General features: G+C 33.7%; 2 protein-coding genes across 5 annotated transcripts in view; one reads left to right on the forward strand and one right to left on the reverse strand.

Annotated features, from left to right (window-relative positions):
- LOC106872184 (arginine and glutamate-rich protein 1) overlaps positions 1-16,679 on the forward strand; it is a 30,538-nt gene extending 13,859 nt beyond the window's left edge. The window contains exons 3-5 of the mRNA XM_014919081.3: positions 5,974-6,199; positions 12,041-12,124; positions 14,431-16,679. Of these exons, the coding sequence (XP_014774567.2) occupies positions 5,974-6,199; positions 12,041-12,124; positions 14,431-14,589 (469 nt within the window). The 3' untranslated portion in view covers positions 14,590-16,679. The remainder of the gene's footprint in view (positions 1-5,973; positions 6,200-12,040; positions 12,125-14,430) is intronic.
- A 1,217-nt stretch (positions 16,680-17,896) lies between these two features.
- LOC106872189 (histone deacetylase 11) overlaps positions 17,897-27,901 on the reverse strand; it is a 31,181-nt gene continuing 21,176 nt past the window's right edge. For 2 of the 4 annotated variants that reach the window (XM_014919088.2, XM_014919087.2), the window contains 7 exons: positions 25,014-25,130; positions 22,855-23,034; positions 22,633-22,735; positions 21,632-21,701; positions 20,933-21,041; positions 20,315-20,495; positions 17,897-18,964 (listed from right to left, as the gene is read on the reverse strand). In XM_014919088.2, coding sequence (XP_014774574.1) covers positions 18,834-18,964; positions 20,315-20,495; positions 20,933-21,041; positions 21,632-21,701; positions 22,633-22,735; positions 22,855-23,034; positions 25,014-25,130 — 891 coding nt within the window. In that variant the 3' untranslated portion in view covers positions 17,897-18,833. Of the gene's footprint in view, positions 19,142-20,314; positions 20,496-20,932; positions 21,042-21,631; positions 21,702-22,632; positions 22,736-22,854; positions 23,035-25,013; positions 25,131-27,901 lie in introns of all 4 variants that reach the window. The other 2 variants (XM_089350279.1, XM_089350278.1) reach the window with 2 other exon arrangements.

Raw genomic sequence — 27,901 nt, forward strand, 5'->3', positions numbered from 1 at the left:
TAATGCAGTTGGTGTGTCTTAGTGATATTCATATAATCTTAATATCAACAATGCTGGCAGAGCGAGTGTGAAAAAGAACTTAGTACAGTTTATTGTAACATCAGTGGAGCTGCCATCTCCTTTCTGTTAACAGATGTTTTGTCTTTTTTGTCCATGCTGGTATGGGTTAAATAGGTTCAAAATGCAGTATGCCACAGTTTAAAGCGTGTGTTTTTTTTCAATATGATACAAAGTTCTCAAGTCTGCCCTGATTTCATTTTCTCTGGTCTACATCTGCTGCACACTGTGCAAACAAAACCCTGATATTTTAAACAGTGTTTCTTACTACACTATATTGCTGGATTTGTGTAACAGTGCATAAACATGTTTATTGTGGATAGCAGGACTAAAGAAACTCTTGATGTGACTTGGAGCCTTCCTCACCACAAGAATAAATACAAAAGAGCATATTGTAAAAATATGGCCAAGTTCTTGTTATTACATAGTAAACAGGAGCAGTGTATTAAGGTTTAACCCTTTAGCATTCAGATTACTTTGTCAAATGTAATGCCACTTATTCACATTGTTTTCAGTTAATCATGCATTATTCCATACCTTTGAGATTTCAATGATGTAATTGTATATTTTTAGAATGATATTGTAGGATTGGTGTGAGAGGCTGAATCTAGTCAGTTTGAACATAAACCATGTAGACTGTTTGGACCGGATGTGGTCAGTTTGAATACTAAAGGATTAAGTCAGTGACAGAAGATGGTAGCACTATGTAAAGAATAGCTATTGATTGATATTTTAAATAACTTTTTTGATAACTTCCACCATGAAGTATTAGTTTGTTTGCTTGATGTCAGTTTTTCTATGCTAACAAGGGTTAGGCAGGGAGGTACTTGAGGTAGGATTTTTATGGCTGGATGCCCTTACCTGTTTTCCAAGTAATGGAATTTTAAATCTAGAGGAATTTGAAACAAACTTCAGTAGTTTCATACCAACTTCAAACAGTGATATCAACATGTGTAACATAACTCACTGCAGATTGAAAACATTCGCATGAAATGACACACTTGCAAGGTATTGTTCTACCAGGGTCAGTAGTAGAAGACACTGGCCCAAGTTGCTGTACAGTGGGACTGAATCCAAACCCACGTGGTTGAGAAATGAATTTCTTAATCACACAGCCATGCCTACATTTAAAATTATTTCTGAAAATCCATATTGATCCAAATGCCACAATTATTGGAGTAAAATTTCTTTTTCCAATTCTAATTTTTTCCTATTTAACAAGATGTTTAAGGTATAAACACAAAATTAGTTTAGACTCAGTTGCTAGTCCATTGTCATTTGTCGTATCCCTCTTTTGTCTATTGTTATAGTATACTCTGATCTTTAGAAATTACTGACTTCTCTGTCTAAACAACTCCATCCATTGCTCTAGTCCCTACATAATATCTATATTGTTCCTTTGTACCTTAAAACTAGTTTGCAAACTGCCACTCTGGTCCCGTTTAGTTTCCAATACACTAACCTCTAACCCAACAAGTTCCATATTAACTACACTTACCTCAACTTGACCATCTCTTGTTAGATGTGACTTTAGAAGACAGGTTTGTTTTATAAAGTTATCCCCTTATCAGTTTTACATTAAAACTTACAAAGACAACAAAGAATTTGGTTATGATTGCAGCCATGCAATAGGGGTTGTATGGTCGATCGCAAAACCTTGGTGAAAACAAAAATTTTAGAATCATTGTCAAATATTACTTGGCATTTCATTAAAAATAGTATTATAAGTGCATTTAATTTACTTTAAATCAACATTTCTGATTGTGAGAGCATTTTTAATTCCACATTCAATAATTTTGAAGAGTAAATATTACTATACTGTTGTTTCAATTAACATGCATGACATGTTGCATTTTGGGTGCCCATAAGCTGGATATGTTTGTTCAATCCTTGATAAGCAGTGTTTTAGAATATTTATTTTCACTGTGGTCTGTGTACGATTGACTTAGTTGACTGACTGTATGACTTCCATTGTATGATTACAACCTCAGCAACTATAACAAAACTAAATATATTTAACATAATGTGTTTGTATTGCTATTAATGAATCTGCTAATCACTTGAAACCATAATTTTCTTTTTGCTTCATCATCTAATCCAAGATGACTAATCTATCTCAAGTTTGATTCATCTACTCTCTAAGGTTCCTTAGTTTAACTATTCTTCGACATATCTTCCAATCATCAACTCCTTCTGTTCATCATCCATACACTTTATAGATGCACGTAGTTGGCTCTTTATAAATTTTCCTATACTCCTTCAAACTACAATAATAATGTGAAGCAAAAGAATAAAAAAAATATCATGTGTGGGAATTTATTTTCCAGCAAGTTTAATTTGCATAAGTGGTCGTAGTTGTATGACGACTTGTCATAGGAACACAATTCCTTTCTGATATTTCAAACTTCATTTGTTGAAAGTAGATCTTAGAGACAACAGTTTCAGTTTAGTGTTTCAACATGTACTAAGCTCATCTCATCTTGCAAACTGTTTTATGGTGATGTTTTTTTTTTAACATTGTGGTTTAGCTGGTTATCTGACTTAAACCTTCTGTTAAGAATACATGATATAGTAGAGTATATAAATCTCTAGTTCCTAAATACTCCAAAAAATGTAACTTTGAACTCCTTGAAATCAAACAGTTGTACAATTGTTTGTGTTGTCAGGTATTTTCATTAAACACTTATACTAACCTTTTGTTTATGCATTTTTAAAACTTAGTTGATGAATAATTGAAAAGAATTTATTGCTGAATACAGCAATAAATTCTTGTTTGATAGTCTCAGTGCAATTTCCTCTCATGTAGACTCTCATGTCACAAATGACAGATGAAGGCTCTGTGATTTCTTGCTGAACAACCTGCACAGATGATTTGTTTATAATGATCAAATGCTTGTGTTGCACATTAGCTCACCCACTCCATCAAATCAACATTTCCTGCACAGGGGCACAGTGTGCCAGCAATGTGAGATGAAGTGTTTCACCTGGTCTGGGGATCAAGGCCATGATCCTATGATAGTGAGCAACAACCTAACCAGTAGACCACATGCCTATGTACAACATTATTCAACAGTTTCCAGAATGTGCTACATCTTTCAAAATGCAGGAACTTGTAGAATATCATGTTCTTCTGATATCACCAAAGTAAAACTAATGTCTTGACTAAAATCTATGGGATTACATCCTTCTATACTTTTAAGAAAATTGAAGCTTGAATAAGTGCTTGTTCATGTGAACTACATTGTGGAAAATATTACCAAAGAAATGGCTTATATGATATTTGTCAGCTTTGCCTTCCACTGATCCTCATCTCTCTGGAGTCAATAAAATAAAGCACCAGTCAAATACTGGGGTCAGTAGTAACCCCTTCCCTCAAATTTGTTGGCCTTGTGCCTAAATCAGAAACAATTAGTGAATTGAAATTTCACAATATTAGGTTAATTAAAAATAGTATTTTTATCAACACTATCATCATCATTAGCTAGTATTTACATAGATTAAAAAGAAATACAATGAAAATAATAAAATTGCAGTTGATTAATCTATTGGGTTTACTGAACAAGAATAGTTTTACTGCAATGTGTGCTGTATTGTGATGACTGAGCAAATGGAGTTTAATCTTTCTGATTTTCAACCAATATCGAAGTTGATTTGCAAATAGCCAATAATTGAACCTAAGGGGCTGCATACCTTCATTTTTATTTACTTTATTTCTTTTTAGTTTTCACTGATTTTATGTAAATTAGAAATATATTTATTTTTAATTTACTTTGCTATAGTTTTTAATCATTTTACATATGACCATCATAAACAATCTAAATCTAATATTTCTATAGATTTTGGCTCGTTGATTTTTTTTTTTTAATGATGTATTAACAAACTCAACATTTTTATTTACAGTTGATATATTGAAGTACATGTTTTTTTTTTTTATTATTTTAATTTATTAACTGTTCATTACATCCTAATGAACACTGTCCTAGATTTGTAATTTAATTAATTTCATTTACATGTCTACTTTTAGCTGGCATCTTAGAAAATAAGAATACTACTTGATAAGTCTTTATTGTAGATACAGATTTAAGGATAGTCTATAATGTTTCATTGAAATTATAGATACAAGTCCTGTTTTAAAAATAACTGCTCTTAGGAATCCTTTTAAATCGAGCAAAAACAAACAAATTATTTAAGAATTTAAAAATAATTTGTGCTTTACCTGTAAACTGGTTAGGCTGTCCACACCTTTACTAAAAGGTAGCTTCTAATAATAGACAGCTGATTAGCCACATTAGAACATGTAGCATCAAGAAAATTTGTTTGACTGTAAAACTCTACATCCAAAATGTCCATGATTAGACCATAGCTGGCACACAAAGGAGAAGATATATTTCTAGTTAAATCTGTTTCCCTTTTTATTGATTCATGTATAGAGATAGACTTAAATTTTTATTTCTTCAAGATGCTGTAACTTGAAAAATTATTTGCTGCTGTTTCCCAAGACATTTTTTTGTCCTCATTAAGCATTTCATGTATTATATGAAAAATGATCCAATTATGTTTACGTTGGCTGAAAGAATTTCAGGTGTATTCAATATAAAAAGCAGTTAATGCCAAATAATTCTTTGAAGGTAAGTGTATTTCCTAATTATTTGTTCAATAGACAGCTGTTGGTATTCTTTGAATTAAAAAAAAAAATTAATAAATCACCCTTTGGATCCACCATCTGAGTAAGAACTTCTCTTCACTATAAACCCTGTATACAGTACATTGGACTGTTCACTTGATGCTTTAAAATGAAGTTTCCATTATTTGGTTTACAAGTACAACAGCTTCAACTCCATTTACTTCCCTCTTACTTTGTTTTAGATATCTCCCAATCCTGTCAAGGCTAGGACAGTCTGTTATGTAACATGGCATACAAAATTTCTAGTTGGTCAGGAAAGTATGGATGAAAAGTAAGATACCTCTGTTCAGATTGCAAGTGTGAGATCTATTATAATCTCATGTCTTACCTTCATCTAAAGATTACAAGTAGTTTCCTATCAAATGAATAATTACATAATTAAAAAGATTTTTCTTAAAAAGAAATGCTCTGTAGGGTTAGTATGTAACAACCCTCATAATTTTTTTAAAATGTATATTGATACTCAAATTGAAGTTTGGTAGGCCAATATACCCCATTATAAATGTTTAAATCAAACCAGTTTCATGTCTTTTCTGAAGATTATTAAACAATTACTAAAATTTGGTCTCACTGTATCAGCCTCACCATTCAACAAGAACTTGTGAGAAGCCATAGGCATATCTCTTTCCTCCAGACCAAACCAACAATAATTATACAAAGAAATATGTATATAGCCATTTTGACCAAATAGAACTTAACTGTTACTGAATTATTATATCTGCTGCTGCTGCTTATTATTGCATTTTTTTAATAATCCTATTTTCTTCTCATAAAGCCATAATTTAATTAAAATTACTCTTTGTTTCACAGATTTACTTTTACAGTAGATGTTCCATATTTCTCCTTTTGAGTTTTATTTATTCAGTATTTGCACTATCTTGTTTTTGGTCCTTACTCAGCATCAAGTCTTTTTGGTTTTATTTTTATTGTTATTTATAAATTAAGTGCTGTACTTAAACAATTTTTCAGCACTTCATCTTTGATTACTGGACCATTTACTGTACAAAAAAATATGAAGGATTACATTTTTTTTAATTATCATCTACCTTTAGGTGTTTATGAAGAATATTATACTGTGATGGATTTTACATATCACACTTGCAGATTTGAATAAATTAGAATAAATTCAAATTTTTAAATGAAATTTTAATTTTATTTTCATTTTCTTAAGTATTTTCTTCCAGATTGTAGCACTATATCTTATGGAGAATTTTCTTTTTTACCTTCATTAGAAAACAAAAGGAACTGGAAGAAAAATTGATAGAAGAGGAAGTAGCTAGGCGTGTAGAAGAGCTTGTGGCTAAAAGAGTTAATGAAGAGCTTGAGAAACGTAAAGATGAAATTGAAGCTGAGGTGATGCGACGGGTAGAAGAAGCAAAACGAATAATGGAGAAACAAATGCTTGAAGAATTAGAAAGACAACGCCAAGCTGAACTTGAAGCACAACGTCAAAAGGAGGTATTGCAAAGTTTCAGCTTTTATTTTTCTTTGCTGTTTTCCCCTCAGTTTGGTTTACTTTTCATATTTTACTCTCCAGTTCCCTAAAGAAAAACATCAGTAACTATTGTATTGATTTTTTTTTTTGTCTTATAAATTCTAAAATTGATGATCACTTTAGGCTACATTTTGTTTTAAAATGTCTTGTCAAAGTCCTGAAGCTATGTGTGTTTTGGTAATCTTGTAAATTGCTTTTCACTTAAAATTGTTATGGCTTTGGTCCCTTCAAAATTTTCTTTTTACTATTATATATCTACTTAAGTAAACTATGTGTGTGTGTGTGTGTGTGTGTATATATATATATATATATATATATATATATAATATATATATATTAAAATTAAAATTAGGTCAGCTATATTGCAGTATTTTCATAATTAATAGTTAATTAGTTTCCCAAAGAAAGAAAGGCTTATTATTTAATTCTATATTGAAAAATGCCAAAACCATAAGTGATTAGGACTTGGTAACACATTTACTAAATTTATGTAGGTATTTTAAATTGGGAAGGAAAAAAAAAGTTGTTTTTTTTTTTATTTATTTTTTATTACAAGGAAGAAATTAAGAGTTCTTCTATTTCTTTCTCTCTACTTCCTATGATAATTCATTTTTAGGTTGATATAGTTAAAAAGCTTTATTCTGAAAAAAAAAAAATCATCTCTATCCTGAATGTGAACTGTTTTATTGGACATTTCTGTTCATAACTCTCTTGTTACCGTATTTCTAATAAAATACACTGCCTGTCATTTTTTTTGATTAATTTGAAGGATTTAGTAAAATATAAGTAACATTTTTATAACTTATATGTTCTACATAAAACTACATGGAGGGTTCAATTTTAAATATAAGCAACTTAAAAATGAACAGTTTTATATTAGAGACAGTTTCAGGCAATTTGGTGTCCAAAGAGTTGAACTTAAAGAAGGAATAAAAGTACTTCCTTGTTGATAGGATTGTGTAACAGTTCTTAACACACACACATGCAATTTGTATTTTGATCTTTTCTAAAAGGATTCTCTCAGAACTTTAAAACACAATGTAGGAATATTTTTGAAAGAAACAGTAAACATTACAAAGCAAATAGTATTGCCATTATTAAATTGCATTTTGATTTCAAATTCACAAACCATAAACTTTTTTTCAATAGTGGAAAGAGTTTGATGTACATAATTTAAAAGAAAGAAATTTTCTTTTAAAATAAAATCTCATCTCTTTTCACATGTATCTTATTTGCACACAGTTTTTGATTGTTCACAATTCTTGTATTATAGATGGTTTTTATCTTTTTTTTTCTCTCCCACTTCTTCAATCTGTAAAAGTTCAGTAATAGTATTGATAATTATTGACCTGTATAATTTAAAATGTCATTTATGAACAATAAATGGCTCTGGCTGACAAATTAAATGTTGGCTCTATAATTCAATGCTAGCCTAGTTGTGTAAAGTTGTAAATGGAATGAAAAATGTGAGGGGAAATAGGCAAGGAATCTTTTAACTGGCAGTTTATCCCCTTCCTTTCTATAACATTAAATTTGTCTTAAAATATTTAATATCAATGTTGGTTTTTCTTTTCAATTCCTTCCAATAAGATGGTTGCAGTGTTCTTTTCCTCAAGGCTGTCTCAAAGATTTCAATACATGTATATATATATATATATATGTGTGTGTGTGTATATATATATATATATGTGTGTATATATATATATATGTATATATATATATATATATATGTGTGTATATATATATATGTATATATATATATATATATATATATATATATAATATCCTGGTTCCCTTTTTCTATTCAGAATGACATTTTGTTAGTTAGTTTCAAGTTTTTGATTTCCAAATTGTTTTTATATATTCTCACCCCTTTTAATGGAATTTGAAACAACACCCATTACAACTGATTACATATTTTCCTTTTTGTGGTTTTTGCTGATTTGGTCAAAATTTATCAACATTATTTTAGCAGTGAATATGAAAATAATGCCCAGAGCCCAGATTCATATCCTATTCAAATTGTTTCAATTTTGAAATAATATTCCCACTTTTACTGTCCTTTTTTTTTTTCATTGCAAACATTTTTGTTAGCTTTTAACAGTCTTGTTCTTCGTAAACCTCAAGCATTTTATTGATAATTTCATTATAATTTTTAGTAGGCTCAGTTAACGATCTTGTCGTATTTTCTCTCACGTTTTTCAAACCAAAGTCTGTTATCTAAATTAACTTATGTTAATGTCTTAATTATTTGTATTTGTTAGTTTTCTGGTTACTTCACTTGTGAAACTGGTTATGTACACCTTCTGGTGTTGAAGCTCTTTCTCTCTATTTTGTATGAATGGTTGATGTAAGTATGCAAGTGGCTCTTTTTTTTTTTTTTTTTAGTTCACAGCAAAATTAGAATCTGCATCAGTAAAGACCATTTAATCTTTTAAGTTTCATTTTGTTTGTAAATTTAATTGAGGATAGTCTCTCTCTTTAGTTTGAATGGCTGATGTATTACACTACTTTTGCTTCACATTAGTCTTCTATCATTGGTAGCTCTATTCTGACATAATTGAGTGCTACTCTGTGAAATGAGGAATATTTGTTTTAATAATGGTTGCAATGATACAGATTCTATCTTCTTCCCAAGTAGAAAATCTTGTTCAAGAGACAGCTTTTTCCTTAAAGAAATTGTAGAAATTCCTTAAGGCTTAAATTAACGAGTTTCAATTTCTTTTTATTTTAATTTGGTAGGAAACTTTATAAACTGGAATTGTTTGATTTGTTGCAATACATATGTTGGTTTCTTAAAATTTGCTTCCTCTTTGGATTGCAGAACTCAACTAAACTCAAGAGCTTTGCTTAACAATTTGAAGTTTCTGATAAATGATAGTTTCTGAATGGTGTCATAGGTGCAATGTCATGGTACTGTTTTTATGTCTTGAATCCATCTGCTTTTGCATTGGCTTTTTTTCTCCTCATTTTTTCATTTATTGGACTTTTGGCTGTTGAACTGTACATCCTTACCAATATTCATACAATGTGCTAAACAGTTATATTGTTGCTTTCTTTTTTTATTTTATGAAGAATAAGTTACATGCTGGAAAATATAAAAGAGCATGGAAACTGTTAATGTATTTGAACTTCAGTTTTTATTCTGAAAGGATTAATATAGATCCTAAAATTAACAATTGAAATTTTCCATTCTCGTTTACATAACTCAAAAATTGAGTACATTTCCAGCTGAAAATGTTAGGTTTCCAATTTGTGAATGATTTCTTTAAGCAGAAAGCTGTTTCTTGACATCTCTTTGTAAGTATTGTTATTGATTGAGCAATTCTGCTCTCATGTGTACATGCTATATTTTGGCCACACATATATCGGCATAAGTTAACTGGAACAATCATTAGGTTCCTAATGCCGTCAGACCTAATGAGAACATTTTTTTACAGTATTCAATGATGCATTTCCAGTAAAATAAACCATACCATTGGATTCCTGCTGAAAAGATATAAAAGATTGGATATTCACACAGCTGAGGAAGTATGTAAAGTTTACACAGCCATAATTCCCTTGTCCTTGCTCCCTTAAATTGTTGTTTGCCCATTCTGATCTAAATGGTGCGTTCATCTCTTGTACTTCAGGGTTTAATATTACTCTATTTAGCTTTGAATTTTCTTGACGTTATTAATAACATCTTTTCACAGATTGTCCATTCCATTGCATTGCAAGTTCTTGGCACTGGTACTTAGAATATACTTTAAAATACATGGAATTTCTTCATCCGATTTTCGTTCACTCTCTCTCTTTTTTTTTTTTTTTTTTTTTTTTATACTTCAGAATAAGTTTTGGTGTGCAATTCAAAAATCTACATGTTAAGGGCTAAAACAATTTCCAAGATGGTTATTTAATGAATGTAGTTTTGACCATTTTTCAAACAGTGTTAGGAAATTCTCTGCAAATTTCAGCTTGTCAGCCAATTTCTATTCTATTATTGTTTGTTGAGTGTTGCTTCTCTCTTTTTAGTTTCTTTTTGCTCCTGTCTTTTAATTTTATATTTACATTGTTTCTTTAATTTCCCATCAAACTAATGATAAAAGAAAATGAAGGAATTGTTTTGTATAGAGATTCATATTTAGACAAAATCTCTCTTAATAGTGTGTTAGTATTTTTTAGTAACAGGAAACCTGATTTAAGAGTGTGCAGATTGCTTCCTTCTTACACTAACCTGGGAATGTCTGTGTTTTGATATATTGGTTTATAACAAAGGCAATAATCATATGCTTGCCTGATTTATCATTTAGTATCACTAAAAGCAACTTCTATTGTAGCCATTACCAGTTACGACATCTATTTATCAGTATAATTTCTTTTATAACAAATGTTAATTATTGAGAGGAGAATAAAAGTAAAGCACCAAGTCTTACAATATTAGGAATTCCCTTTTTTTAGAAATCAGTGGTAGTTGTAGTAGTTGTAGGAAAGTTTTGTTAATGCCGCTTCTGACACTTTCACTTTAGAAGACCTAAAGGGATTTTGTTTTGGGTCTTTGGCCAAATCCTTTTCTTCTGTACTATGTATCGACTGCTGAAACAGTTAATACAAGCGTCGTCAATTTTTCACTGGCCACCTCCTTATAATTACTTGCCCTTTATTACCTGCTGCTGCTGCTACTACCACTGACTGGTGGACAGTTTATTTGGTGTCTAGTTGGGGATTTTAATGGCTTTGTTTAAATATGAGACAACTGGCTGCTGCTGTGAAGTAAACAGTTTGAAGAGGAAGCATTCCTGGAAGGATATAATCGTGTCATGTGCTACAGATGTGTACCTACCTACTCTTGGGTATGTAGAAAGATACTTTTCTATCAATGACGTCACATTATCTGTCAATTCTCCGTGCAATTTGTTTAAACTATTCTTGGAGTGTAGTAGAAATTACTGCCCACAATGCAATATGTTGGGCTAATCGATTCCTTATCTCTAGGAATATGCATAAAAGTTCAACCAAAATGCTAATTCCATACTTATTTTTTTAAAAATTCATGTTTATTATAAAATGTACATTTTTTTTATGATTAATTTCAAATTCTTTAAAGTCCAACTGGTATGTATCTTTTTATTTTGACCTTTTTTTCCCTCATGACTCTAACATATAAAAAGAAAATATTTATAATAATGTTGAGGTTGAATTGCTATTAGATCTCATGCTGATTCTTGTGAAAAGGTTTGTAACATTGCTGCTTGTGTTTTTCTTAATTTCTTTCTCAATCTTTTTTTTTTTACTTCTCCCTCTTGCCTTTTAAAAACACAAACAATTGTTACCAATGATCTAGCTCCTTTGTTTTTTTTCATCAAGAAACATATTTATAAATGAAAAGATGATCGACTCGGTCATCTGTATTTTACCAAACTATTTTTTTTTCTAGAGTGTTGTTTGAATGTTTGTCTAATGTGATGTGTAGCCTTTTGTAAATTTTTAAAAATAACATCAAAAAACAAAATTATTATCCCTTGCCTTTCTGTGCTGACAACAACAACAGTAATTTGAAACACCTTTGTTCTCACCCAGCTGTGCTGATGGCCACTGGTGGTGGTGGTGGTGGCGGCGGTGGTGGGGGGTATAGTGGTTGTGTAACTGCCGCTGGTACTACTGCTGTCGCTGCTGCTACTGCTACTCCTGCTGCTCTACGTTGAACTCATCCACGGCCTGTTACTTATTGTGTCATAGCTTACAGCTGATTATTTTATTCCTCGTGTATTATACAGTTTGTTTCCTATGCACCTTCGTATGAACATGGTTATCTGTCTTTGTAGGAAGAGGAGCGGAAAAAGCGAGAGGATCTTGAGCGCATAATGGAAGAAAACAATAAAAAAATTGAAGAAGCTCAAAGAAAATTGGTAAGTTGGGGGCTTAGATTGTTGTTTGTCTTGATTTTATTTAAGTAACATGTTAAACATAGAAGTGTGGCTTTAATTCTAATCCAAATACAAAGTTAGAAATTGCTTAATGATATTAACCTTGGATATTACTAGATGAAATATCCTGGAGTATAAGGTTAGCTCTTTGGTTTTGCAAATATGGCCTTGATGAAGCATCGTGGATTTTAGGAAAATGGAAACCATATTGATTAAGCCCTGGTTAAAAAAAGGTTTGAGAATGTATTCTCCATTAGCAATGATTTAGTGACTTTAAAAATGTAATATGGTTGTTGAATCACTTCATGACAGATTTACAGGTGACAATAAAGTATGTCCATAGTTTATATTCAATTCCCAAGAAAACCTTTCATCACCTTGCCAACAATCTTCTTATTTCATCCATTTCCAACTCCTTGAATCTCTCTCTCTCTCTCTCTCTTCTAACATCAGTTCCCTTAGTGCCAGATCCACTGAGACTGTCCAACACGAGAATCTCTTGCTGTGGGTTCATTTCTTGGATAGGTAGCTACACTATTGCAGCTTATATTACAGCTCAATCAACTCCAAATTACCCCCCCCCCCACCTGTGTTGTCTCTATATACTTCTATATGCCATTGATCTACTTGCTGTCATCTCCAACAACATGCACTCTTATTTGATCATTAATGGTACAATAGCCACTTATATAGTTTTCTTCAGTCATTCATTTACTGCATTGTAATGTCTTTTTCTTAATGGGTCATCAGTACCACCAGCCCATTGCTCAATACCAACCTCATTTGCACCATGTTCCCAAGGCAAATGCATTTACTAAAAACAGTGTTATTATTAGTGCATGGCAAATTATTTTTCACGCGTTCATATAAGTACATTCTAACATTGTGTTGAGAATTTTGTTTGTTGAGGTCTTCCACATTGTATAGGCCCAATCCATGCGGTTTCAAAATACTGTAGGAAAACTTGAGCAAGTTCTTCAAATCTTCATGTAACATCAACTAGAAGTACAAACACAAGATTTTGAAACCATTTCTTAAAAACAGTGTTTTTTGACTCTCTACTCTTCCAACTGTCATGCTGAAATTTTATGATAACAGCACCATCCAGAAGTTGACTAAATGTTTTGTTTTGCATTAATTTTCAAGTGGAAATTCTGTTTTTATTTTCTTACAAGAATTCATCATCATCATTTACTGTCCGCCCTCCATGCTGGAATATTTAAAATTGCTTTCGGGTTATCATAAACTTGCAGCCCTGCAAGCTTTCACAGTAGCATTCTATGTATTAGTCACTGTTTCCTATTTATATCAGAGAGGACAGATTTTATTGTGGTGTGTGACAAGCAGCTGCATCTCATTGACAAGGCCCAAGAAGGTTGAAACCCATCTGATGTTCTCAGGAGTCATGCTGCAATGATGTTTGCCTTGCTCTGCTATTATATAGTGTTCTTAACATGTCTATGAAAAGATTTCCTCACAGACAAAGTCCACTGCATCATGCCTTTCTTTGTTGTATATACATTAAGTATGATGCACAAATGGCTAATTTCAATTTAATGTTGGTTCAAGAAACAAGTGTCATAAGTGTGAAATGTTGTTCAATAAAAATTCATGCTCTACCCTTAATCCCGAGCCTCATGTTAGACCTTACTATCTCTGAGTATGTGGTCTTAGCTATGTTAGGCATATGTTTTTGCTGGGATCACATCTTATAGCCTGAACCTTCTCTTCAGGGCCAGAACATATGTTCACTTCCAGCAATGACTCTACAAAACACAAGTGATGGCTGACATTGAAGTATTTCTCCCACAGTTGGAGGTGTGTGCTATTGTTTGCACACACTTTTAAAATATGTATCTACACATTTTGTCAAGGAGCCGTCGTCGTTTAACATCCGCTTTCCATGCTAGCATGGGTTGGACGATTTGACTGAGGACTGGTGAAACCAGATGGCTACACCAGGCTCCAATCTGATTTGGCAGAGTTTCTACAGCTGGATGCCCTTCCTAACGCCAACCACTCAGAGAGTGTAGTGGGTGCTTTTACGTGTCACCCGCACGAAGGCCAGTCAGGCGGTACTGGCAACGGCCACGCTCAAAATGGTGCATTTCATGTGCCACCCACACAAGAGCCAGTCCAGGGGCACTGGCAACGATCTCACTCGAAAAAAAAAAAATAGAGCAAACCATATGATAATTAATGATAATGTAAGAGTATTGCTTAAGGATATTTCTCATTGAAATATGCAGTTTTTTAATTTTATTTCATTTTTTTTCCTCTTTATTCAGGCTGAAGAGCAGTTGAAGCTGGTTGAAGAACAGCGAAAAATTTTAGAAGAGAAACAGAGAATGGAAGAGGAGGAAAGGAAACGGGTGAAACAAGAACAAGACAGAATTTTAAATAAGAAAAATGCTCGACCAAAATTATCATTCAGTTTGGGAAAATGAAAGACTAACGACTGGTGTAATGTAAGAAAATCTAAAATTAGAAAGTTATTTTGTGTAGGCAATGTTGACAATAAGATACAAATTAAGGATTTGGTTATCTTTATGGAGAGCTGCTAAAGTAAAAGATTTAAAAGAGATCTGAAATAAAATTGCAGACTATACTGCAAGTTCTATTTACAGATGTCTTGGAAAAGGGAAGAAATTTTGATTGTGTTTACTGCATTGCATTATTCATGAACTTTTTTTAAACCATAAGAACTTAATAAGGTTTTTAAAATCTGGTCTTCCTTAGAAAAAGATTCCCTTTTTCTCTTGATTATTTTTCAAGAGAAGGATTCATAATCTTATCAGGGATTAGTCGTCATGGATTAATTAAAAGAAACTTTTTTTTTTTTTATCCCTAACACCAGTTGAAAAAAAAAAAAAAGCCACAATTAGTTTAGGTTACTGGTCTGTTTTCTTTGTTGAAAGATTAAAGAACATGCATACATTTGCGTCCGTATTATGTGAAATATCAATTTCTCTTGGTCATTGATGTTTTACGAATTAGGAATGTTTTTCTGACTAATTTAAATGCCTTGTCAGAAAATTCGTTATGTAGTGAATTTGATGAGTATGTCATTGTTGACGGTTGGTTGTTACTTTGAACAGGGGTGATTGCATTTTAATGTATTTTATTTCACTGTTGCAAATCTACTGTCTAGTTGGCACTGTAACTCCACTTGCTTTGTGGCTTTAACAACAACAATATATTCTCTTGTTATAAGGAATATAGTTGTTTACAACTAGTTCAGCTAAAAATACTTGGCTGAACTCTGTGAACAATATCACACCAATAAGATAGGTGATGTCGCTAAAATCATCTAATGTTGAATGATGCATTGTTATAGAATAAACATTACAGCGAAATGCTGTTTTGTTTGATCAGAGTTAAAGATGCAGGGTTGGCTGGACTTTTTATTGTTAAATGGTATCGCTTGACTTGTTGCTGCTTTATAACTGCAGCCATTTCTCTCACTCCTCCATTATAATTACTGCTCCAATTGAACAAAATGTAAAATTTCAAAATCTCTAGAAAAACGGCCATTTCTTATATTCTTTTGAATATAGATTATTGATACCTTCTTCATTGTAAATTGTTCCTGTACATTAGTTAAACGGTACAGAACCTTTTTTTTTTTCTTAAATGTACATTTCTTGTACTTCTGGATCTCATCACCATCTTTCCTTCCCCCTACTCCCCAAACATTTTGTACAGTTTTTACATCTGTAGCAAAACTGGTTTCATTCATACATTTTGCCACTTCTCTCTCTCTCTCTCTTTCAAAAGCCCAGATGTTGTACCTTGCAGTGTTCAAATGTTGGCTTATTAAATCAGTTGAATGCTACCCAAGCTTGATCTACATTTGTACATTTTGATACTTTCATAAATGATCTCCTTTTCATAGGAAATGCTTATTGCTTATAAGCATTTGAAAGATCTTAATTTTAATGGATATCTGATGGAAATAGATGCTGGTTCCCAAAAATCTCTTCTATTCCTGTGCAATGAGCCATTTAATGAACAACTGGCACTGACTAATATCTGTTAGTATATACTGAACATAACGTTCTCAGGTCTACTGCTGGACCCAGCTGTATATTTCTATGCCGAGCCAAACCAAGACTTACAACATTCTGCCTACTTCAACTTTAGTGCTCTTATTTCTGAAGGTTTGGCAGTAGCTTTGAAAATTGCCTGTTTGACTACTATGTAGTCCAACTTCCCTTTGTCTTTTGTATGTACATTTTTATTTTTAAACTTGATCATTTGTCCGTTCATGCTTAACATTATACATATAGTTAGCTTCTTTTGATACTGTCCGTTTCAGTACATTTTGATATTTAAGGACATCTGAAATTTATCTAGTTTATAACATTTTTACATTTAATTTTTCAAGAAAACAATTATAAAATAGTGATGCTTTACAAAAAGAGTGAAGTCTTGAGTCTTGGTTGTAAAATTTTTGAGCAGGTTTTTTTTTTTTTTCTTTTTTTCATCATACCATCTTCTGTAAATACACATGAAATCATTAAAGCATTTAAATGAATGTAGTTTTGCTTTTTCATTGCTTTTAAACTTATTTAATTTGATCTTGTTTGAAAATAAAAATCAAAACATTTAATTGCAATGAAACTGTAATATAATAAAATGGACAATCTTAACAGTTTCTGGTAATTAACTTTCAAGCTGAGGATTTTGTATATTTCTGCTATAATTTCTTAATGTGAAAGCACATGGCCTGTAGTTAGGACATTGCCCTCATGATTTTGAGGTTGTGGTTTCAATTTCTGGATCAGGTGTAGTGTTGATCAAAATACTTCATTTCATATTATTCTAGTCGACTCAGTTGAGATGAATTCCAGCAAAAGTTGGGGAGTTAGCCCAGGAACAGACCAGTGTTTCATTCAGGCAGGGAGTGTGATCTAAGTCACTTTATACACCATCTGACGGGCAGCCTCCCTTTGTGTTACCCACAAGACTGTGCCCTTGGCAGGGTGTCTTTATTGAGAAAACAAACAAGCACTAAGAAGAGAAGATGCTAGATAAAGGCATGCACTGGCCAAAATGATTGCAAAAGTATGGACTGGGCACCAGAGTGTGTGGGGGTGACAAATAAAAACTAGTTGCAACCAATGATTGCACTTCACAGTTGTTCAATGAGCTAGAAATAGAAGCCAAATTCCCCTCAAAGCACACTTTATCAAATGTGTTTTAACTTTTTGTAAAATAATGTTGATGATGAATAGAATACTATATAATGGACCGTTGTGGATAGCCAGCATCTAAACCAATTTGAGAGATAATACAGTATCTGCCAGGATAACTTATCTTTTTGTAAAATAGTAATGTAGCCACAAATACACTGTATGAAGTTAAGACCGGATGTTTACAGCTGGAATGCCTTTTGTCATTAGTCTCATCATCATCATTTAACGTCCGCTTTCCATGCTAGCATGGGTTGGACGATTTGACTGAGGACTGGTGAAACCGGATGGCAACACCAGGCTCCAGTCTGATTTGGCAGAGTTTCTACAGCTGGATGCCCTTCCTAACGCCAACCACTCAATGGAAATTGACCTAGGGTTAAATAAGTGTATATATTATATATATTGGGCAATGTTTCTTACATTCAGTGTTTCATAAGCAACTTAAGTATTTCACAAGCTCTCATCTCTAAGCAGCAACCAGTTTCTAATTTTATCTCAAAAAAAATCAATGAAGTTGGTAATAAAAGCACAGTGATAAATGAAAGTAAAACTGGTATAACTGGTGGATTGAATCTTAATCCTAATAACTTTTTTTTTAATTATATTTTGTTCCTTTTGAAGGGAACATGGAGGAAAAGTTTAATGTTATAATGAAGATGCAACAGATCAAAAGATCTTTCTTCGATCAGCTATTTTTAAATTGGACACAAAGAGAATATAAAATTTAATTTACAAGCGATGTTTTGGTTGTCGTGTTGTTTTCAATGTTAACAGTAATTCAGTGAAATATCAGTAGTTTGTAATCATGCAACCCTTTTGTAACTGACAGTTTTAATACCATGACATAGCATGTTTGAAATGATTCAATAGTAGCTGTTTTGCCAACATTATTTGTAATATGCAGCTTGGATTTTTGTCCCTCAGTCGAATTGCTTAAAATCTTTAACTAAAAAAAAAAGGGGAAAAACAAGCCAAAATATACCAGCCATGTTAGTCCAGTTGAGAAGTACTTGCTTAAGTTATAAATCCTAAAATTTCAAAAGCATACTTCTGTTGATTATCATGATGAGTGTAAAGTGACAGTGGAAGATAAAATGAGATTCCTGTTAGTTTAAAATCCTTTGCAATTTGTTATACTTTTAAGTCTTTGAACAGTTCACATCAGTAGTCGTGTTTTTTTTGTTTTGGAGTGGGGTTGTCTTTAAGATAATGCTGGAAGTTATAGGTTTGAAATTTCTATTTTATAAATATCACAGTTTTATGCTTTAGGATAAACAACAAATATATTATGTAGCAATGTTTGATACCAAATAATTTTCAGTATATTGGTATTTAAGAATGTTGATAATGGTGCTTCAGCAGAGCTACAGCCAAGAGGTTGAAATCTGTACAAGAATTGTTCAGAAATAGGAACCCAAAGGGTTTGGGGGTCCTCAGAGATGTAAATAATTAAATATATATTTAAAGGGCTTAGATGATTGAAGTCTTTCGTGTTAGGATTTTGATTGGTCTATGTGAGATTCCATCGAAGGACTTTTTTTGGGTTCTGTACAAAAAAATCTGGAAATGAAACTTTCACTGCGACTTCGTGAAACTTGATCAGGCGGAGGCATAGAGGGAGTTTCTGGAAAAGAGAAGAGTAATGAGATAAATTAGAGGGATTGACTTTTGGGATTTGTAGATTAATAGTTGATTAGCAAATACTGTTACATGTTTTATTGATACTTCCAGAAAATTTGGCATTAACCAGTGAATCCTATGATAAGTGCTTGCACCAAACATCAAGATATTGAAAAAGCATCTGAAATTTCATAATGAAAAGTAATTAGTTTTTAATTAGAGAGTTTGTTTTTTCATGTATTTAATAAGTGATAGCTCTGTAAAATCCAGTTCTATAAAAACAGTATTGCACTTTACATCTTCCAGCACCACACCAAGTATGGCTGCTAGTTACATTCATCTGTAAAGTGAGTGGCATTAGGAAGGGGATCCAACTGTAGAGACTATGTCAAAATAGATAATGGAGCTTGGTCGTGTGTTTTGACTTGGTTTCTATGGTTATGTGCTCTGCCTAATGTCAACCACTTTACAGAATGTACTGGGTGCTTTTTACATAGCACCAACAGGGTAACAGAGTAACTTGCAAAATAAAAAAAAACTAGGAAGGGAGTTATATAAATATAGCTATGGAAGAGGAAGACCTGGAATGAGGTGGTGAAGCATGACCTTCGAACGTTGGACATCACAGAGGCAATGACAAGTGACCGAGACCTTTGGAGATATGCTGTGCTTGAGAAGACCCGGCAAGCCAAGTGAGATCGTAGCCATGGCTGATGCCGGTGTCGCATAACCAGCCCATTTAAAAGTACCCTTCAATCATCGGAATATACTGTGCATGGCCGATGCCAGTGGCACGTAAAAAGCACCCACTACATTCTTGGAGTGGTTGGCGTTCGGAAGGGCATCCAGCTATAGAAACCTTACCAGATCAGATTGGAACCTGGTACAGCCTCTTGGTTTACCAGTCCTCAGTCAAACCGTCCAACCCATGCCAGCATGGAAAGTAGACATTAAACGATGATGATGATATAGCTGAAATTTATAGAATAACAAAAGACAAAGACAGGTGTATGAACAACAATCAAGTGTATTAGTTTGATGCTCAGGAAATATATATATACACATACATATACACACATGTACAGGTATGGCAGTATGGTAATAAGTTTGCTTCCCAACTGCATATATATATATGGTGGGTTTCTTTGTTTTTGTTTACCAAATCTACTCACTAGCCGCTAGGGTAGAAAACATTTGCTGAAGGTGCTGTGTAGTAGGACTGAACCCAAGACCAGATAGTTGAGAAGCTTGCTTCTCTTCTTAACCATAGAGCTACACCTGCATCTTTAAACTAATAAAATATTAGAATGGTTAGTTTTACCATTTCTTCAATGCAAAACAAAATAGTTCTTACCAAGTGCTTGGTGGTGCCTTGCTTCCTGACAGTCAATGAGTTGGTTTCGATGTAGATTCAGAATAGAATTAGCAATTATACGTGCATTGTTTCTCATGTAGCCACCACTTGTCAACATAATTATAGGAATGTTACGTGATCTCACAGCTTCAAATACAATGTAATCTCGTTTAATTACTCCCTAAATAAATAGAACAGGGGAAAATCTCAAAACTAACACAAATTTGGTTAACATTCAATTTAACATAATAATTTAATTATAACAGATAATGGACAATTATTAAGGTCAAGTTATTATTTTATTATAATTAAGAGAAAGTTCATAAGGTTAATGGTTTTATCTTTTACTTGTTTCTGTTATTAGACTGTAGCCATGCTGGGGCACCACTTTGAAGAATTTTTAGTCAAATGAATCAACACAAGTACTTTCAAATTTTGGCACAAGGCCAGCAATTTCAAGGAGGGGGAGTAAGTCAATTCCATCAACCTCAGTGCTCAGATGATACTATTTTATTAACCCCAAAAGGATGGAATGTTGCTAAGCAATTTGCCTAGCATGCTAATGGTTCTGCCTGAACTAAGAGGAAAGTAGATAAGTTATGATATTTTCCTACATACCGCTGGTGAGATGGCAAGATTTCCTAGAGGATCTCCATCTAAAATGTCAGTCCCCGCATTATAAATAACAACATCTGCATCAAACTCATTTAAGGCTCCATGGACATTTCTAAATGAACAACAGATAAAACAAAGATTGATATTAAGTTGTTTGAAAATTAACATTTATTTATATACAATACATACTGATGTAAAATGTATACCCCTATTTATGAGTAAAGAAGTGTTTAGTCAGATTTAGTATAATTGCTATCTAAAATACAGTGAAAACAAATTAACATATCGTAAACAAAAAGCAAATATAAAAATGATATTTAGACTTTACTATTGTGAGCTGTAAAAGTGCACCTGAAGTAAAACCAAAGTTGTAGCAATTAAGCAATCATGTTTGCTTATATAAAATACAAAAATACAGGAACACACATGCACGGTGGCTGATTTTCCTCGTCACACTTTAGACAAGGGTCTTATATGTGCACAATGAATGCACATACAAGATTTTTGGCAAGCAATGAGTAAAGGAACACTATAGAAAGAAGGAGAAAACGTAAATGACAGGAGTTATGATTTCTGGGAAGACTGCAAAATAACAACTGATGTTGTATGATGATGACATTTGTTTACAAGTGCAATGTCAAGATAAAGACACACACACACACATATAGTAACAGAGAAATAAAACTACAAAACTTTACTCACACTGAAACAGAATTAAGATATTCTTCATCAGCCGTGAAAGGTTCAAGTTCTACTTTTCTCTTGATGGCTTCTGGAAAGATATAAATATTGATAAGAAATTTAATCAGATATAAAAGCACTTCATCATTGAGCTAATTACACAGTCATATCTTTTCTTTTATCTTTCAATTGTTGCAGTCACTGGATAGTGGCCATGCTGGGGCATCACCTTGAAGGGTTTAGCCGAACAAATTGACGCCAGTGCTTATTTTCTGAGTCTGATACTTGTTTTATCGGTCCCTTATACTGAGTCTCTAAGTCACAGGGACTTAGTGAAACCAAATGCAGTTGTCAAGCAGTGGAGGGGGGACACAAAAGACACACCCATACGACAGGCTTCAATACACACACAAATGCCGGTGGTATGTAAAAGCATCCATTACACTCTCAGAGTGGTTGACTTTAGGAAAGGCATCCAGCCATAGAAACCACGCCAAAACAGGCTGGAGCCTGGTGCAGCCTTCCAGCTTGCCAGCCCTGGTCAAACCATCTGACCCAAACCAGCATGGACAATGAATGTTAAATGACAATGATGATGATGATAAATCTACCGACAAAGCTTTTGTTGGCCTGGGGCTATAATAATAATAATAATGAAATTATTGTTTAGGTGCACTATAACTCATCAAAGGTGCATGTACAGTACATAGAATTGTATACAAATGTCAGGAAAGCGAACAGTGTATGAGTCATGATACACATGAGTGCATGCGTATGGGGCAGGGGATATCAGGTGTAGTATTGGCGAATTTCAGGAAGCATGAAGGTGACATTTGTCCAGGTGTTGCACAGTGGGACTGAACCTGAAATTACATGGTTGAAAAGTGAGCTTCTTAACCATGCAGCTAGGCTTGCATCCTATTCAACTTTATCGCACAAAATAGACTTTGCAAATGCCAAACATAATAAGGTTTAATGAAAGTAACTCAACATCAAATCATGATTTTGCAAAATGTGCTCACTTTTAGCATAGCCATCAAATGGATAGATCTTTCTGTTGTAAATATCCAAGATATAGACATCATTGTCATCAGCTTCAAGTACATCTCTCTGGTATCCATTGCCCTGGAAAATAGGAGTAACATTTTAAGGAGAGGTTTTGATGGGAAGAAAACATATGTCTTGTGAGAGAGAGAAATCCATTGAAAGTGGGGAAAAGGGGAGAAAGAAGAAGTCATTTTTACCTGATGAGCATCAAGGTCTACAATTAATATTTTTCTAATCTTATGTCTGTCTCTCATGAATTTCATTGTAAGTGTAATATCAGCATAAGCACAAAATCCACCCCCTTTCTTGGCTGAACAGTGATGGAATCCACCACCAAGATTTATTGACCAGCCACGCTTAAGAGCAAGTTCACCAGCCTGCAACAAGAGAACAGAGTCATTAGAAATTAAGACAATGATATATGTTAAAAGGAAAATGATAAAAAAATTTCTCACTGTAGTACAAGGCTAGACATTTGTAAGAGAGGGGAAGAGTCTATTAAATCGACTACATCATAAATACAAAGTTTATTGATTGTAGAGAAATAGAAGACAACTTTGGTAGGATCTGACTCAGAATGTGGAGCACTGAATTATTCTGCCACTCCATGTAATAATTATAGTGATATTGGTTTCAGATTTTGGCACAAAGTCAGCAATTTGGGGCAGAGGGGTAAGTTGATTATATCAACCCCAGGGCTCAACTGGTGCTTATTTTATCAACCTCAAACGGACAAAAGGCGAAATTGATCCCAGTGGTATTTGAACTCAGAACATGAAGTGAGAAGAAATGCCACTAAGCATTCTGTCCAGTATGTTTAATGATCTGCCAACCCATTGCTTCATAATGATATTAATAATACATTAAAGTAATGAAAAACAGAAGGGTCTATAATTGATACTCTTGCCTAGATCATATGCAAGAAATTATCAAAAAAATGTAATGACCCAAATGGGAAATCATACAAAGAGAATTAGACAACACTGCATCGTTTAAACTGAACAACTTGTTACAGTTAGAATATACATATATCTACAACCATGCAAACTAGTTACATCTATTGGGATGTGTATGTGTGTGTGTAATTTATTTAGTGATCCAGTGGTTTGTTACTCTGGAGATTCCACAGCATGCCACCACTTCCTCAAGTCAAAGTGGGTCGTGTGTGTGCGTGCACGTTTGTGTACATAAACACTACTAAATTATCAAGAAATATTAAATACAAACATTTATTAAAATGCTGTCATTGAAAACAACCAATTTACGGTTTTTCAATGAAGGAGACTCTACATGATCATTTGATCTGTTAGAAATAGCAGCCAAATCTCCCTCAAACTACATGTTAGCATCCTGTTAAGAGGCAGACACATTAGATAATGTAGTCCTAGATACTCAATGCCTGAGAGAAATATGGGACTGTCATCAGTAGAATCATAGGTCTGCTTGATCACTACTCACCTGGCACTAAGCAACAGCTCAAATATATGATTGTGCTAAGAAAAATATAAGAAAACCACAAATAAATTATTACTAAAGACTGAAAAGGTCTTTCTTTAACCCTTTAGCATTTAAACTGACAATATCTGACCTAAATATTCCACCTGTTTTATGTTCAGACCAGCCAGATCTAACCTCTCACACCAACCCAACAATATCACTTTAAAAATATACAATCACATCATTGAAACCTCAAAGCTGTGAGATATAGCATGATTATTTCAAAACAAAATGAAAAAAATAAGCATTACAAATTGATAGAATAACCTAAATGCTAAAGGGTCAACATACCGATCTCCTCTGGTTTTAACAATGTGTTTGTGTGTGAAGACATTGGGAAATGGCAAAATATGTGCAGAGGATGCAGGCAGAAACTATTATAAGTCATGTTAGAATTTGAAATATCTTAGCATAATCATCATTCAGCATCTGCTTTCTATACTGGCATAGGTTGGACGGTTTGGCAGAATCTGGCAAGCCCCAATGTCAACTTTGGTACAATTTCTATAGCTAGATGCCCTTTCTACTGCCAACCACTCCACAGTGTGTACTAGGTGCTCCTTTTGTGCCATTGGCACTAATGAGGTCACCAGGTAACTTACGAAGATTAAAAAAACTCCCTTGGTTACATGACGGAGGTGACTTTATGCCAGGTAACATTACAACCAAAATTTTAATAACATTAATACTTTACTACATACACTAACATTGTTTGTGACAGATTGAATTAAGAAATGAAACAAGCCTTTTTCAGAAAGTGTAGTATTGTTTGGGAGACTAGTTTAATTTAATTAAAAAATTACTTTCGGACCAGCTGATTTCAACATGGAAAGATCAGAAAACAAAATTAACAGCTTACCAGAATGGTGCCACCTGTCTGATATCTGAATGGCTGAAGAACATAGCGCTGTACTAAGAAGTTTGGCATAATGGCCACAGGTGGAATTTCAACAATCCTTGCAACATTTAATCCAGTCTGAAATAAATGAAAAGACATTATTAAATTTTGTTAAAATGTAAGTTCATGAGTACAACGATTGGAGAAGTTTGTCCTGATATTTACAAAAGCTTAAAAACACAATGGCTGGAAGAAATTTCAAGAAGCCATGAAAATCCCCAACAACAAATCTGTCCCTTTATTTTCCATTCACCCTCTAAGGTGAGGGAAATCTTTAGTCTTATGCATTTCAAGGAAACCCCACTAGTGATGGTACATCGTCATCATTTAAAATCTGTTTTCTATGCTGGCATGAGTTGCACAGTTTGACAGCAGATGACAAGGCCAGGAGCCACACCACATTCCATTGCATGTTTTGGCTTGGTTTCTACAGTTGGATGCCCTTCCTAATGCCAACCACTTTACAGAGTATACTAGGTGCTTTTTACATGGCATTAGCACCAGTGCTTTTTGTGTGACACCATCTCCTGTGCTCATAAAACAAAAATGTTTTTTTTAATCACTTAGTACACTGTAAAGTGACTGGCATTAGGAATGGTATCCAACCAGAGAAACTATACCAACACTGAAACACTGGAGCAAGACATAATTCTCCGACTTATTGGATTGTATCTAACTGTCCAGCCCATGCCAGCATCAAAAGTGAACATAGAAATAACGATGACAGTGACAATGATGATTGACAACATGGCTTTTTTTTTTACTTATTTTAACACAGCAGCTGAAAATATTTGTCCACTACAAGACAATTTACTGCATTAACAATGAGTGCTTGCAGAAAAAAAAGACCCCAAAAGCATTTTAATATTTTGTGAATAAAGTGAGGCAGTGAACTGGCAGAACCGTTACCATGCCATGCAAAATATTCAGTGGTATTTCATCTGTCTATATTCTGAGTTCAAATTCTGTTGAGGTTGCCTTTCATCCTTTCAGGATTGTCAAAAATAAGTACCGGTTGTGTACTGGGAGTCAATGTAATCGACTTGCCCCTCTCTTGAAATTGCTGGCCTTGTGACAAAGTTTGAAACTAATATTTTATGGTTAAAGTTCTTGCTTTTGAAATCCTCTTTATTTCACTATTTCTAGAAGACTCTTTAAAAGTCTTCCCAATTTTCGTTCTCACCCTGGTCAGATGGTCATCTAAACCCACTTTTCACATCCATCTCTCTTTATCTTTACTGTGTCTCTCAAATGAGATTTTGCACCAAATACTTCTAATAACTCTTCACCATTGGTGCAGGCATGGCTGTGTGCCTAAAAAGATCACTTTGCAACCACATGACATTTTGGGGTTCAACCCCATTGTATGCCATCTTGGGCAAGAACCTTCTACTACAACCAACCCATGGCCAACCAAAGCCTTGTGAGTGAATTTGGTAGACAGAAATTGTGTGTGTGTGTGTGTTTTGACAACCAATGTTGATTTGCTTATGTCTCAGTAACTTAGCAGTTCAATAAAAGAGATTGGTAGAATAAGTACTGTACTGTAAAAATAGTAAGTTTTGGGAGTCAGAATTTGTTTGACTAAACCCTTCAGAGGAGTGTCCCAGCTTGACCACAGTCCAATGATTGAACCAAGTGAAAGATATAGCTGCTGACCACTGGAATTTCTCTCTTGCCCAGGTTTCACCCACACAAATTCAAACTGAACATCAACTGCACCAGTTTACAGTTGATGATCAAATATTGCCAATATTTTTGCACCAACCTATTATTTTAACTTGAAAATGTCAAGGGGAAACTGAAATGTGAGTGCAGGAGGACACGGACTGATTGATATCATGGCTTTCCTATTGGGAAATGTCATGGTGTCCTTTAGGATTCAGTAAAATGTTAAGAGCTAATTCCTGTTCAAAAAATTTATTTAACAACCAGTTTGTGAAAACTGTGTGCAGGTCACTAGTGTGTGTGTGTGTCCCTGCTTATGCCCCATAACTTAGCAGTACAATAAGCAGAGATTACCAAAGAGCTGAAATAAATACTGGGGTTGATATGATCAATAAACCCTTGAAGACACTCACCCCAGAATAGTTGAAATCAGTTAAATACCAAATCACATTTCTTTCACATGGTATGTGTTACCTCTGATTTTCAAATGATGACTGACTCCCCCACCACCATCATCTAACATTCATCTTCTATGCTGGCGTGAACTGGATGGTTCAACAGGATCCAACGATCCAAGGCTTGCCTCAAGACCCAGTGCCATGGTTTCTATGGTTAGATGCCTTCCTGGCACAGGCACTAGTGAGGTTAGCAAGTAATTAGCAAGACATGATCCCTCAAACGAGTGGGGAGTGGTATTAAGGTGGGGGTGGCTTTGAAGCCAAGTGTTAAGAGTGTAAAGTATGGGAGAGAGACTGGAACATGTGTCTATCAATAAAGAGAGATGATTTATGGATATTTATATTTCTTTCACAGTCTCTGCACATTTGGTTTTCAAATGAGTCATGGTTCCTAGATACCTTCGCAACATTCGAGGCAACAATAAACAGAAAAAGACTAAAATTGTATATATATATATTTATAGAGAGAGAGAGAGAGAGATCATTAATGTGTCAATATGGGAAAGTTTTTTTTTATCTTTTACTTGTTTCACTCATTGGACTGCAGCCATGCTGGGAGACGGCCTTGAAAGGTTTAATCAAACAAATTGACTCCAGTGCATAGTTTTCAAGTCTGGAACTTATTCTATAGATTTCTTTTTACTGAACTACTACATTAAAAGGATGTAAACTAACCGACACCAGTTGTCAAGCAGTGTGAAGGTAGGGACAAACACATACATG

This window comes from Octopus bimaculoides, chromosome 4 (genome assembly GCF_046866305.1).
Source record: "Octopus bimaculoides isolate indiv1 chromosome 4, ASM4686630v1, whole genome shotgun sequence".
NCBI lineage: Eukaryota > Metazoa > Mollusca > Cephalopoda > Octopoda > Octopodidae > Octopus > Octopus bimaculoides.